The sequence below is a fragment of the Hyla sarda genome, chromosome 6 (assembly GCF_029499605.1).
Source record: "Hyla sarda isolate aHylSar1 chromosome 6, aHylSar1.hap1, whole genome shotgun sequence".
In the NCBI taxonomy this organism is placed as follows: Eukaryota; Metazoa; Chordata; class Amphibia; order Anura; family Hylidae; genus Hyla; species Hyla sarda.
This window is the reverse complement of record NC_079194.1, coordinates 215,336,068-215,349,295: the sequence shown is the minus strand read 5'-3', so window position 1 is coordinate 215,349,295 and position 13,228 is coordinate 215,336,068. Positions and strand designations below refer to the sequence as shown.

At 45.0% G+C, this 13,228-nt stretch overlaps 1 protein-coding gene across 3 annotated transcripts in view; it reads left to right on the top strand.

The window, feature by feature from the left end:
* Positions 1–7,908: 7,908 nt before the first annotated feature.
* The window catches only part of TMEM170A (transmembrane protein 170A), a 33,321-nt gene continuing 28,001 nt past the window's right edge, over positions 7,909–13,228 (top strand). Inside the window, exons 1-2 of one of the 3 annotated variants that reach the window (XM_056526399.1) lie at positions 7,909–8,253; positions 13,043–13,213. In XM_056526399.1, the coding sequence (XP_056382374.1) occupies positions 8,121–8,253; positions 13,043–13,213 (304 nt within the window). In that variant the 5' untranslated portion in view covers positions 7,909–8,120. The remainder of the gene's footprint in view (positions 8,254–13,042; positions 13,214–13,228) is intronic. The other 2 variants (XM_056526400.1, XM_056526398.1) reach the window with 2 other exon arrangements.

The window sequence follows — 13,228 nt, the reverse complement described above, 5'->3', positions numbered from 1 at the left end:
ATCTGGGACCAACAACATGTATTATCATGTTGCAAGGCAGTGTCCCACAGCCTGTAATGGCCAGTTGGGAGGTTGAAATGGGCCCTTATTGTAGTACCAACAGATCAGAGTCATGCTGTATACTAGTCACCCCCCCCCCTTGCATGCACTAAGGCAGCAGCAAGGCCATCATTATGCTGAAGATATGGATTTGCAGGCTTAAGTATAGCTTGCACTCGCTGGGTTTCCATGGAACCCATGCCAATCCGGAGTAGGGTGTTATTCCAGATCTTTGTTCCAAGGGCCGGTTGAAAAGATTCAGACACCATACTTGATGTAATGGTTTGGTACATGTTACTGTTGGAGATATTGGGAGGCACATGAAATTGCACCACAGTAGGTGTGATTGTATTAACAGGTGAAAGTGATATCTTTCCTGGGGACTGATGATGATGATGATCAGTAATAGGAGACTGAAACTGTGCATGGGGTTTATCTTGGGCTGGAGGACTGTCTTCACTGGGTAGAGAGGTCTGACTTCTTGGTGAGGCTCAGCAATTATTAGCAGAATGAAATACAGAGCTTTCCGGTGAGGGCTGATCTGGGAGTGTGTGGGTTTGATTAGGGTATAGGCCAGGGATCTGGTCATTAGGTACAAAGTAACCCCCATCCTGAGTCATACCTGGAAAGAGATCAAGTGGTTCAGCACTAGGATGACTGCTAGAGCTAGAGGAAGTTCCATTTGGAAACCTTCCAGCAACTGGCAAGGCCTGTTTGGGTGTACTGGATGAGGGCTCATTACAGGGAGTAAGTAGGCACATTTCTCTTCCTATCTCTGTATTCCTCCTCCTCATATCTTTCTTTAGCAATAGCGCATGAAGCACGGTGCCATGCCTGGGCAGATGCCAGCAAATAATTAGCTTTTAAAATCCCTTTATGCTGTTTAACCCCTTAAGGACCGTTTTTTTTTCTGTTTTTGCATTTTCGTTTTTTGCTCCTTGCATTTAAAAAATCATAATTCTTTCGATTTTGCACCTAAAAATCCATATGATGGCTTATTTTTTGCGCCACCAATTCTACTTTGTAATGACATCAGTCATTTTGCCCAAAAATCTACAGTGAAACAGAAAAAAAAACCATTGTGAGACAAAATTGAAAAATAGAACGCCGTTTTGTAAATTTTGGGGGCTTTCGTTTCTACGTAGTACATTTTTCGGTAAAAATGACACCTGATATTTATTCTTTAGGTCCATACGGTTAAAATGATACCCTACTTATATACGTTTGATTTTGTCGTACTTCTGGAAAAAATCATAACTTCATGCAGGAAAATTAATACGTTTAAAATTGTCATTTCTGACCCCTATAACTTTTTTATTTTTCCGTGTATGGGGCGGTATGAGGGCTCATTTTTTGCGCCGTGATCTGAAGTTTTTAACGGTACAATTTTTGCATTGATAGGACTTATTGATCTAATTTTTTCATGATATAAATAGTGACCAAAAATGCACTATTTTGGACTTTGTAATTTATTTGCGCGCATGCCATTGACCGTGCGGTTTAATTAACGATATATTTTTATAATTCGGACATTTCCGCATGTGGCGATACCATATATGTTTATTTTTATTTACACCGTGTTTTTTTTTTATGGGAATAGGGGGGTGATTCAAACCTTTAATAGGGAAGGGGTTAAATGATATTCATTCACTTTTTTTTTTTCCCACTTTTTCTTTGCAGTGTTATAGCTCCCATAGGGACCTATAACACTGCACACACTGATCTTCATCATTAATCACTGGTTTCTCATAGGAAACCAGTGATCGACGATTCTGCCGCATGACTGCTCATGCCTGGATCTCAGACACTGAGCAGTCATTTGGCGATCGGACAGCGAGGAGGCAGGTAGGGGCCCTCCCGCTGTCCTGTAAGCTGTTCGGGATGCCGCGATTTCCCCGCGGCTATCCCGAACAGCCCACTGAGCTAACCGACACACTTTCACTTTCACTTTAGACGCGGCGTTCAACTTTGAACGCCGCGTCTAAAGGGTTAATAGCGTGTGGCACTGCGATCAATGCCGCGCGCTATTAGCCACGGGTCCCGGCCATTGTTAGAGGCCGGGCCCGACCCGCTATGACGCGGGGCCACGCCGTGGCCCAGCGTTATAGATTGGAAGTGGACACATGACGTTCCAGTACGTCATGTGTCCTTAAGGGGTTAAGAGCCTCAGACCATAAATCTTGATGTAATCTACCCTTTTCAGGCAAATTGCATATAGCCATTAATCTTTTCCTTTTGTCAAGACACTTCTTTCCCTCACGGTGCATCACTATGTCATGTGGCTCTTCACCCCACCAGGGAGGGACAGAGCTTGCAAACGGCTCATATTTTACACTTTAGGGTACGTTCCCACACGGCGTATTTTGCTGCGTATTTGCTGCGTATTTGGTGCTGCGTATTTTCCTACCCATTGACTTCAACAGAGAAAATAAAATACGCAGCAGCAAATACGCAGCAAATACGCCATGTGGGAATGTACCCCAAAGTCAACCAGTGCCGGAAATAAACAGTTTAAAAGCTTTTAAAGTCTCAGGTAGAGTGAGGGTTGCAAATTACCCTATTAGCAAAATCTCTCAGTGGACTGGCCGTACACAAATTGGTATCCAGCACTAAACAAAAAGTTTGTCAACCAAAGTTTGCCTCCTGATGCTAATGTCTGGTACTCAAGTACACTGAACTGATATATATATATATATATATATATATATATATATATATATATATATATATATATAGTGTATATTAGAGATATGTTGTAGTACATATGTACTACAACATATAAAAAAAAAAAAAGTTGGTGACAGTGCCCATTTAAATTTATTACATCCATTTCTATTCCATTATTTTTTATGGGAGAAAAAATACTGCATGCAACGTCTTTTCCCCGTCAAAACAAAAACAACAAAAAAACAGAACAGGAAGCAAACGGGTGCAAACGGGTGATAAAGGATTGAAATTAAACCCATTGACATCAATTGGATTATTTTACAGCCATTTGCAACCTGTTTGAAAAATTATCAAACGGATTGATAACGGGCATAATTATCGGGGGCAGACGGCTGAGTGAATAAGCCCTCCCAATGAGATATGTGTTACGCCTAGCGCTCCGGGTCCCCGCTCCTCCCCGGAGCGCTCACGGCGTCTTTCTCCCTGCAGCTCCCCGGTCAGTCCCGCTGACCGGGAGCGCTGCACTGTCATGGCCGTTGGGGATGCGATTCGCACAGCGGGACGCGCCCGCTCGCGAATCGCATCCCAGGTCACTTACCCGTTCCCGTCCCCTGCTGTCATGTGCTGGCGCGCGCGGCTCCGCTCTCTAGGGCGTGCGCGCGCCAGCTCCCTGAGACTTAAAGGGCCAGTGCACCAATGATTGGTGCCTGGCCCAATTAGTTTAATTGGCTTCCACCTGGTCCCTGACTATATCTGACCTCCTCCCATGCACTCCCTTGCCGGATCTTGTTGCCCTTGTGCCTAGTGAAAGCGTATTGTGTGTCTAAAGCCTGTGTACCAGAACTTCTGCTATCCACCCTGACTACGAACCTTGCCGCCTGCCCCCGACCTTCTGCTACGTCCGACCTTGCTTCTGTCTACTCCCTTGTACCTCGCCTATCATCAGCAGTCAGAGAGGTGACCCGTTGCTAGTGGATACGACCTGGTCACTACCGCCGCAGCAAGACCATCCCGCTTTGCGGCGGGCTCTGGTGAAAACCAGTAGTGATTTTGAACCGGTCCACTAGCGCGGTCCTCGCCAATCCCTCTCTGGCACAGAGGTTCCACTACCTGCCAGCCGGCATCGTGACAGTAGATCCGGCCATGGATCCCGCTGACGTCCCTCTGCCTTATATCTCTGATATCACCACGGTGGTCGCCCAGCAATCCCGACAGATCGCCCATCTAACCCACCAGCTGTCGGAAGTATTCACCATTGTGCAGCAACTTCAGTCGCAACTTCAGCAGCAATCATCTCCTCCGCCAGCTCCTGCACCCCTTCCGCAGCGAGTGGCCACTCCTAGCCTCCGCCTGTCCTTGCCGGACAAATTTAATGGGGACTCTAAGTCTTGCCGTGGCTTTCTTTCGCAATGTTCTCTGCACTTGGAGATGATGTCGGACCAGTTTCCTACTGAAAGGTCTAAGGTGGCTTTCCTAGTCAGCCTTCTGTCTGGAAAAGCTCTGTCATGGGCCACACCGCTCTGGGACCGCAATGACCCCGTCACTGCCTCTGTACACTCCTTCTTCTCGGAAATTCGAAGTGTCTTTGAGGAACCTGCCCGAGCCTCTTCTGCTGAGACTGCCCTGCTGAACCTGGTCCAGGGTAATTCTTCCGTTGGCGAGTACGCCATACAATTCCGTACTCTTGCTTCTGAACTTTCCTGGAATAATGAGGCCCTCTGCGCGACCTTTAAAAAAGGCCTATCCAGCAACATTAAAGATGTTCTGGCCGCACGAGAAACTCCTGCTAACCTGCATGAACTCATTCATCTAGCCACGCGCATTGACATGCGTTTTTCTGAGAGACATCAAGAGCTCCGCCAGGAAAAAGACTTAGATCTCTGGACACCTCTCCCACAGTCTCCACTGCAATCTGCGCCTAGGCCTCCCGCCGAGGAAGCCATGCAAGTGGATCGGTCTCGCCTGACCCTGGAAGAGAGGAATCGCCGTAAGGAAGAGAATCTTTGTCTGTACTGTGCCAGTACCGAACATTTTTTGGTGGATTGCCCTATCCGTCCTCCACGTCTGGGAAACGCACGCTCGCACCCAGCTCTCGTGGGTGTGGCGTCTCTGGATGCTAAGTCGGCTTCTCCACGTCTCACGGTGCCTGTACGGATTTCTACTTCAGCCAGCTCTTCCCTCTCAGCCGTGGCCTGCCTGGACTCTGGTGCTTCTGGGAATTTTATTCGGGAGTCCTTGGTGAATAAATTCCGCATTCCGATGACCCGTCTTGTCAAGCCACTCCACATTTCCGCGGTCAACGGAGCCAGGTTGGATTGCACCGTGCGTTACCGCACGGAGCCCCTCCTAATGTGCATCGGACCTCATCACGAGAAAATTGAATTTTTGGTCCTTCCCAATTGCACTTCCGAAATTCTCCTTGGACTACCCTGGCTTCTACACCATTCCCCAACCCTGGACTGGTCCACTGGGGAGATCAAGAGTTGGGGTCCCTCTTGTTCCAAGGACTGCCTTAAACCGGTTCCCAATACTCCCTGCCGTGACCCTGTGGTTCCTCCTGTATCCGGTCCCCCTAAGGTCGTTAGGGACTCTGCCTGCCACAGAAAATGCCTCTCCCCCCCTCCCAGTCCCTTCAGGCAAGCCTCTGTGTCCCCTCATGGCTCCCGTCCTTGTGTCTCCCTGCCCCGTGCCAAGCTTCACCCTCTGCCCTCCCTCCCCATTCCTACTCCTGCTGTACTGCCTGCCATTGAGGAAACCATCCATTCCTTCCCGGTGTCCTCATCCCAGGGGAGGCAGTCACCGGACAAAAAAAAGGGGAGACCTAAGGGGGGGGGTACTGTTACGCCTAGCGCTCCGGGTCCCCGCTCCTCCCCGGAGCGCTCACGGCGTCTTTCTCCCTGCAGCTCCCCGGTCAGTCCCGCTGACCGGGAGCGCTGCACTGTCATGGCCGTTGGGGATGCGATTCGCACAGCGGGACGCGCCCGCTCGCGAATCGCATCCCAGGTCACTTACCCGTTCCCGTCCCCTGCTGTCATGTGCTGGCGCGCGCGGCTCCGCTCTCTAGGGCGCGCGCGCGCCAGCTCCCTGAGACTTAAAGGGCCAGTGCACCAATGATTGGTGCCTGGCCCAATTAGTTTAATTGGCTTCCACCTGGTCCCTGACTATATCTGACCTCCTCCCATGCACTCCCTTGCCGGATCTTGTTGCCCTTGTGCCTAGTGAAAGCGTATTGTGTGTCTAAAGCCTGTGTACCAGAACTTCTGCTATCCACCCTGACTACGAACCTTGCCGCCTGCCCCCGACCTTCTGCTACGTCCGACCTTGCTTCTGTCTACTCCCTTGTACCTCGCCTATCATCAGCAGTCAGAGAGGTGACCCGTTGCTAGTGGATACGACCTGGTCACTACCGCCGCAGCAAGACCATCCCGCTTTGCGGCGGGCTCTGGTGAAAACCAGTAGTGACTTAGAACCGGTCCACTAGCGCGGTCCTCGCCAATCCCTCTCTGGCACAGAGGTTCCACTACCTGCCAGCCGGCATCGTGACAATATGCCTGCAGCTCCCACACAAATCCAAGGATAGCAACTCACAAGGGATGACAGAGAGAGCCTGTTAGGGAAACATAGAGAAACATTAGTAAATACCGTGAAAAAATACCTGTCAGGAATCAAAAGCCACAAAGAAAACTACCCTCCACTTTTTGTAAATCAAGGCCAGTGTGTTTACATCTACTGCATAACCAAAAAGAGAGGTCAGAGTGGCACCACAGTATAAACATATGTTGACACTAGTAACGAATGGAAAAGGGTACACTGAGCGGGTCTACAGATAAAGCTTGTCCAGCGGTGGTGCTAGGATATAAATAATAGCAGGATTCAATAGTATGCAACATAAAATAGAAAAAGTCATTCCTGCACTCACCGTATAGGTACAATGCAACTGGCTCCTCTTACAGGTCCTCCGTCAGGCTGGCAGACAACGTCTGCCAGCCTGACGGAGGACCTGTAAGAGGAGCTGGTTGCATTGTACCTATACGGTGAGTGCAGGAATGACTTTTTCTATTTTATGTTTACATCTACAAATCGATTCATTCAATACATCAAACTATTCTTGAGATTCATGGGCGATAAATTTGTTGTGTAGACAGGTACCAGAAACCAGTTCTATTGCTTTATTGAGAAGATAAACAGGGAGAACTAAATTAATATGCTTTTCTCTACTAATTTTTGAGGAAATTAAATGGAGTTTTTAAAAAGCCCTCGGCATGACAAAGGGCCAAATGGCCTGAAACGCGTCGGCATCTAGAGGTGCTCCATCCTTGTACATATGCACTTTTGTCCTAGTGCTCATTTTTTCCTTGCTTGTCTATGGACTTTTAACCTGGATTTCAATAAAGGAATGGTTTTACACAGTGCTGGCTCCACCTTCTCCTTTGCTTACTCCTTTGAACTCTGAGGCTGGCCGTGAACATGTGGAACAGGTGAGCTGAATCCCCCTTTATCCAGATTTGTAAATTACTTCTATTAAAAAATCTTACTCCTTCCAGTACTTTATTAGCTGCTTAATACTACAGAGGAAATTCTTTTCTTTTTAGAACACAGAGCTCTCTGCTGACATCATGACCACAGTGCTCTCTGCTGACATCTCTGTCCATTTTAGGCACTGTCCAGAGCAGCATATGTTTGCTATGGGGATTTTCTCCTACTCTGGACAGTTCTTAAAATGGACAGAGATGTCAGCAGAGAGCACTGTGCTCGTGAGGTCAGCAGAGAGCTCTGTGTTCCAAAAAGAAAATAATTTCCTCTGTAGTATTCAGCAGGTAATAAGTACTGGAAGGATTAAGATTTTTTAATAGAAGTAATTTACAAATCTGTTTAACTTTCTGGCACCAGTTGATTTAAAAAATAAAAGTTTTCCACCGGAGTACTCCTTTAAAATGTGAGGGTATTGCTTGTATCCTTTCATTGCGGCCTGTGTGACACTGATGGCGGTTTGGTATGGCTATGTGTGTTATATAAATCCACAGGTGACCCTGGAATCATTATAAATGGCCAGCCTATAATTCTTATAGCTAAAAGGTTTTGGAGCAAGACATTTGAAATCTACGCATGCGCACCGCCGCTCCTGCTTTTCGTAGCGTCCCAGGCACGTCAGTTGCCCAAATATAACGTCACCACCAAAGTGCACGCGATAACAAGCCTCCCATTGGCTGAGCGGATGATTGACACAATGTTTGACCATTCACTGCTAGATGATTTCTTTCTTCTCAGAGACCCTCCTCTTTCTCTGATTGGCTGATAGCTCTGAAGTTCCGTGTGTTGCCAGACCCGGAGTGAAGGGATGAGAGGCCCGGGCAAGTTGAGTTGTGAAGTCGTGAGGAGGCGCTGCGGCCTGTGAGCTCGTGGATGGCGGAAGTATGGACGGCAGCGGCGGAGGAAGCCCGGGCGGCGAGACCGGGCTACTGCAACAGATCCTTAGCCTCAGCCTAGTACCGAGGGTCGGCAATGCCACTGTGTGTCCCAGTTCCACCACCCTCTGCTCCTTCCCGGGTGAGCGGACCCTGTCCTATATCCCGTGTCTTCCCTCTATATACAGCTCTGAACTACTACTGTCATGTGATGTGTAGGGGGCTGTGTCATTAATGGTTAATGGACTGTAATGTAGTGATCATGTGATTCTTTAGGTTATTGTAGTGATCATGTGATTCTTTAGGTTATTGTAGAGATCATGTGATTCCCTAAGTTACTGTGTTGAAGTTATTATGGTAATATATGACAGTGATCATGTGATTCTCTGGTACTATATAACTGTCATTATCTATAGTACTATATAACGGGGATCATGTCATTCTCTATAGTACTATATAACTGTCATTCTCTATAGTACTATATAACGGTGATCATGTCATTCTCTATAGTACTATATAACGGTGATCATGTCGTTCTCTATAGCACTATATAACTGTGATCATGTCATTCTCTATAGTACTATATAACGGTGATCATGTCATTATCTATAGTACTATATAACGGTGATCATGTCATTCTCTATAGCACTATATAACGGTGATCATGTCATTCTCTATAGCACTATATAACGGTGATCATGTCATTCTCTATAGTACTATATAACGGTGATCATGTCATTCTCTATAGTACTATATAACGGTGATCATGTCATTCTCTATAGTACTATATAACGGTGATCATGTCATTCTCTATAGTACTATATAACGGTGATCATGTCGTTCTCTATAGTACTATATAACGGTGATCATGTCGTTCTCTATAGTACTATATAACGGTGATCATGTCGTTCTCTATAGTACTATAGAACGGTGATCATGTCGTTCTCTATAGTACTATAGAACGGTGATCATGTCGTTCTCTATAGTACTATAGAACGGTGATCATGTCATTCTCTATAGTACTATATAACGGTGATCATGTCATTCTCTATAGCACTATATAACGGTGATCATGTCGTTCTCTATAGTACTATAGAACGGTGATCATGTCGTTCTCTATAGTACTATAGAACGGTGATCATGTCGTTCTCTATAGTACTATATAACGGTGATCATGTCGTTCTCTATAGTACTATATAACAGTGATCATGTCGTTCTCTATAGCACTATATAACGGTGATCATGTCATTCTCTATAGCACTATATAACGGTGATCATGTCATTCTCTATAGCACTATATAACGGTGATCATGTCATTCTCTATAGTACTATATAACGGTGATCATGTCATTCTCTATAGTACTATATAACGGTGATCATGTCATTCTCTATAGTACTATATAACGGTGATCATGTCATTCTCTATAGTACTATATAACGGTGATCATGTCGTTCTCTATAGTACTATATAACGGTGATCATGTCGTTCTCTATAGTACTATATAACGGTGATCATGTCGTTCTCTATAGTACTATAGAACGGTGATCATGTCGTTCTCTATAGTACTATAGAACGGTGATCATGTCGTTCTCTATAGTACTATAGAACGGTGATCATGTCGTTCTCTATAGTACTATATAACGGTGATCATGTCGTTCTCTATAGTACTATATAACGGGGATCATGTCATTCTCTATAGTACTATATAACGGGGATCATGTCATTCTCTATAGTACTATATAACGGGGATCACGTCATTCTCTATAGTACTATATAACAGTGATCATGTCATTCTCTATAGCACTATATAACGGTGATCATGTCGTTCTCTATAGTACTATATAACGGTGATCATGTCATTCTCTATAGTACTATAGAACGGTGATCATGTCATTCTCTATAGTTCTATATAACGGTGATCATGTCATTCTCTATAGTTCTATAGAACGGTGATCATGTCATTCTCTATAGTTCTATAGAACGGTGATCATGTCATTCTCTATAGTACTATATAACGGTGATCATGTCGTTCTCTATAGTACTATATAACGGTGATCATGTCATTCTCTATAGTACTATATAACGGTGATCATGTCATTCTCTATAGTTCTATATAACGGTGATTATGTCATTCTCTATAGTACTATATAACGGTGATCATGTCATTCTATTGGTTATTGTTGTAATCCTGTGGCTGCTATATTGTAGGATCATAGGTCTCTACAGACTAATTTTACTTTAGCAATCATGTCATTCCATAGGCTCCCGTTAGCCCCCCCGCGACGCCCCTGATAAAAGGGTAAAACTAGTAATAGGTTTCTGTCCTTTGCTGCAAGACACTGGTCGTGATTCTGTTGTCTGGTGAAAATGCAGATCACGTGACTACAGGTTGCAGTAGCACACAGCCTATATTGACAATATGTTTCTGAAGTATAGTGAAGATTGGATTGGCTGGGTTCGCGCTGCACTTCGTGCTTCCGTTTTGCTGTTTTTATTTTGTTTCATTACTTCTATTTTTTTCTGTATACAAAAGAATAGAAGACTGTGCTATTGTATACAGTTATAAAAATGTATATGCTGAAGTCATGAACAATGTAAGAAGTAGTACCCGGCACTACTGAAAATACTATGAGCCCACTTTTAACCCTTCACGACAGATGTTTGCTGACTCGTGGGGATTGCTGGTATAGAGACAGTCCAAGCAAATAATATCCCGTAAGAAATGAAAGCCTGGGCACTCACCAACGTCAGGTCTTCATTCTTCTTTATTTCAAAATACACAAAATAAACATCAGTGCTTACATAAATGAACAGGAACAGGCAGCGCGAAACGGCAACCGGAATAATTCAGTTATAGGGGATCAGAAGATGACAATTTTAAACATACTAGTTGTGGTGCATGTAGTTATAATAATATGTAGTAAAATAAAACCTACATAAATTGGGTATCTTTTTAACCATATGGACCTACAGAATAAATATAAGATGTCATTTTTACCGAAAAGTGCACTGCTCAGAAACTGAAGCCCCCAAAAGTTACAAAATGCTGTTTATTTTAATTTTTTTTATTTCACCCCATAAATACGGTGTGTATGTGTGTGTGTGTATGTATATGTGTGTATATATATATATATATATATATATATATATATATATATATATTTAAAAAAAAAAATTCACCGTAGATGGTGGTTATAAAATAAGTGATGTCATTACAAAGTACGATTGGTGTTGCAAAAAACAAAAGCCCTTGTAAGGTGTAAAATTGAAAGCGTTATGATTTTTAAAAGGGGAGGAGGAATGAACGAAAATGCAAAAACGCATTAGTATCGGTGTCTGGGCCGATACACGGCATTTTCATGGTATCGGGGACTCGTTCAATGTCCCCGATACCGTCGGATACCTGCTGTAGTACGGCCCGTCAGATGCACCGATCCGCTGCCCCATTCTCCCGTCCGCATTATGGCGTCCCATGGAGGAGCGTGTGTGATAGACGTAACGCCGCCTCCTCCACTGTGTCCAGTGTAACTCTATGGAGGAAGCAGAGTGACGTGTATGTCACATGCTCCTCCATAGGGCGCCATGATGCGGACAGGAGAACGGGGCAGCAGAGTGGCAACACCCAACAGAGCACAGCTGCAGGTGAACAACTCCCAGGGGCACTACCGAGGGTGTGGGGGTGGGGCTTGCTGTCTACTAGGGGGACAGATGCTGTCTACAAGCGGGGGGGGGGGGGGGGGGGAGGGGCAGGAGGTGACTGTGGTCTACAGGGGGCTGCTGCTAATGTCTGCAACTATCTACTACCTACAAGGGGATACTACCTACTATTAAAGGAAATCTTACAGCAGAGTCACCTGCACTAACTTGAATATATAGGTAGATAGTGCAGGCGACTCGGTTTCTACCGCTGCTCACCATGTGACATCAGCGCAATCGCTCCGGAAACATCGGTCTCGACTCCAATGCAAATTCCCTGTTCTGCCCAATGGAGAAGAGAGAAATCTTGGCTCATACTACAGCAGCCGCCTCCATTGTACACAAGGACCCACATATCATACGGTAAACAGCGCCAGAAACCGCGTCACCCTGGGGTCAGATTCCCTTTAAATAAAAGTACTCGTACTTGGAATCGGCGAGTACTAGAATTAAAGTATCGGTACTCGTACTTGGTCTTAAAAAAACAAAACAAAAAAACACATATGTATGATGTATGTTTATATTCATTCAGAGGTTAAAAATTTTATCAAATGGGGGGGAAAACAGATGCTACTGTATGCCACACAGTAAAAACAATTTCCCATTGACTTGCATTAGTAAAAGGAAATAAAAATAGGCGTATTGGTTTTTATTTTTATCACACTGTATACAATAGCATAGTCTACTATTCTGTATACCACAAAATTAAAAGGAAACACACAAAGCATAGTGTGAACCCAGTCTTATTTTATTGTTTAATAGGGTTCATCATGTTTCTGGCATGGTGCCTGTCATTTGATTGGACAAAATAGTGCTGTTTGTCTGGTATTTTGGACAGAACCTGGAACAGATCCCCCTTTACAGATGTGAACCTAGCCTTACAGAAGCCGCAGCCCCTGGTCCAATCCTCTGGTATCCCTCACATTCAGTAGACGGCTCGGCTGCTTGTATCGGTCCTAGCTCTCTGAAAGAAGATGATGGCAGCCAGGACCCAGAGATGGATTGTGGATTTCTTGGTGTCCGTGGCCTCCAAACTGTGGACCTCCATCTGTTGCAAAACTACAACTCCCAGCATGCCCAAACAACTGTTGGCAGTCCAGGCACACTGGGATTAGTAGTTTAGCAACAGCTGGAGCTCCACAGTTTTGAGGCCACTGACAGGTTTAAGGTTATTTCTGTATGCATTTTCTTTCATTGTTTTTTTATTTTTATTTAATGTGATTTCTTCTTGCAGAGATGTGGTATGGAGTATTCTTGTGGGCACTGGTCTCCTCACTTTTCTTTCACATACCCGCAGGACTGCTCGCTCTATTTACCCTTCGTCATCACAAGTACGGAAGGTTCATGTCAGTGGGAATCCTGCTCATGGGTATTCTGGGACCAATATCTGCAGGGATATTAACAAGTGAGTGAATTAATG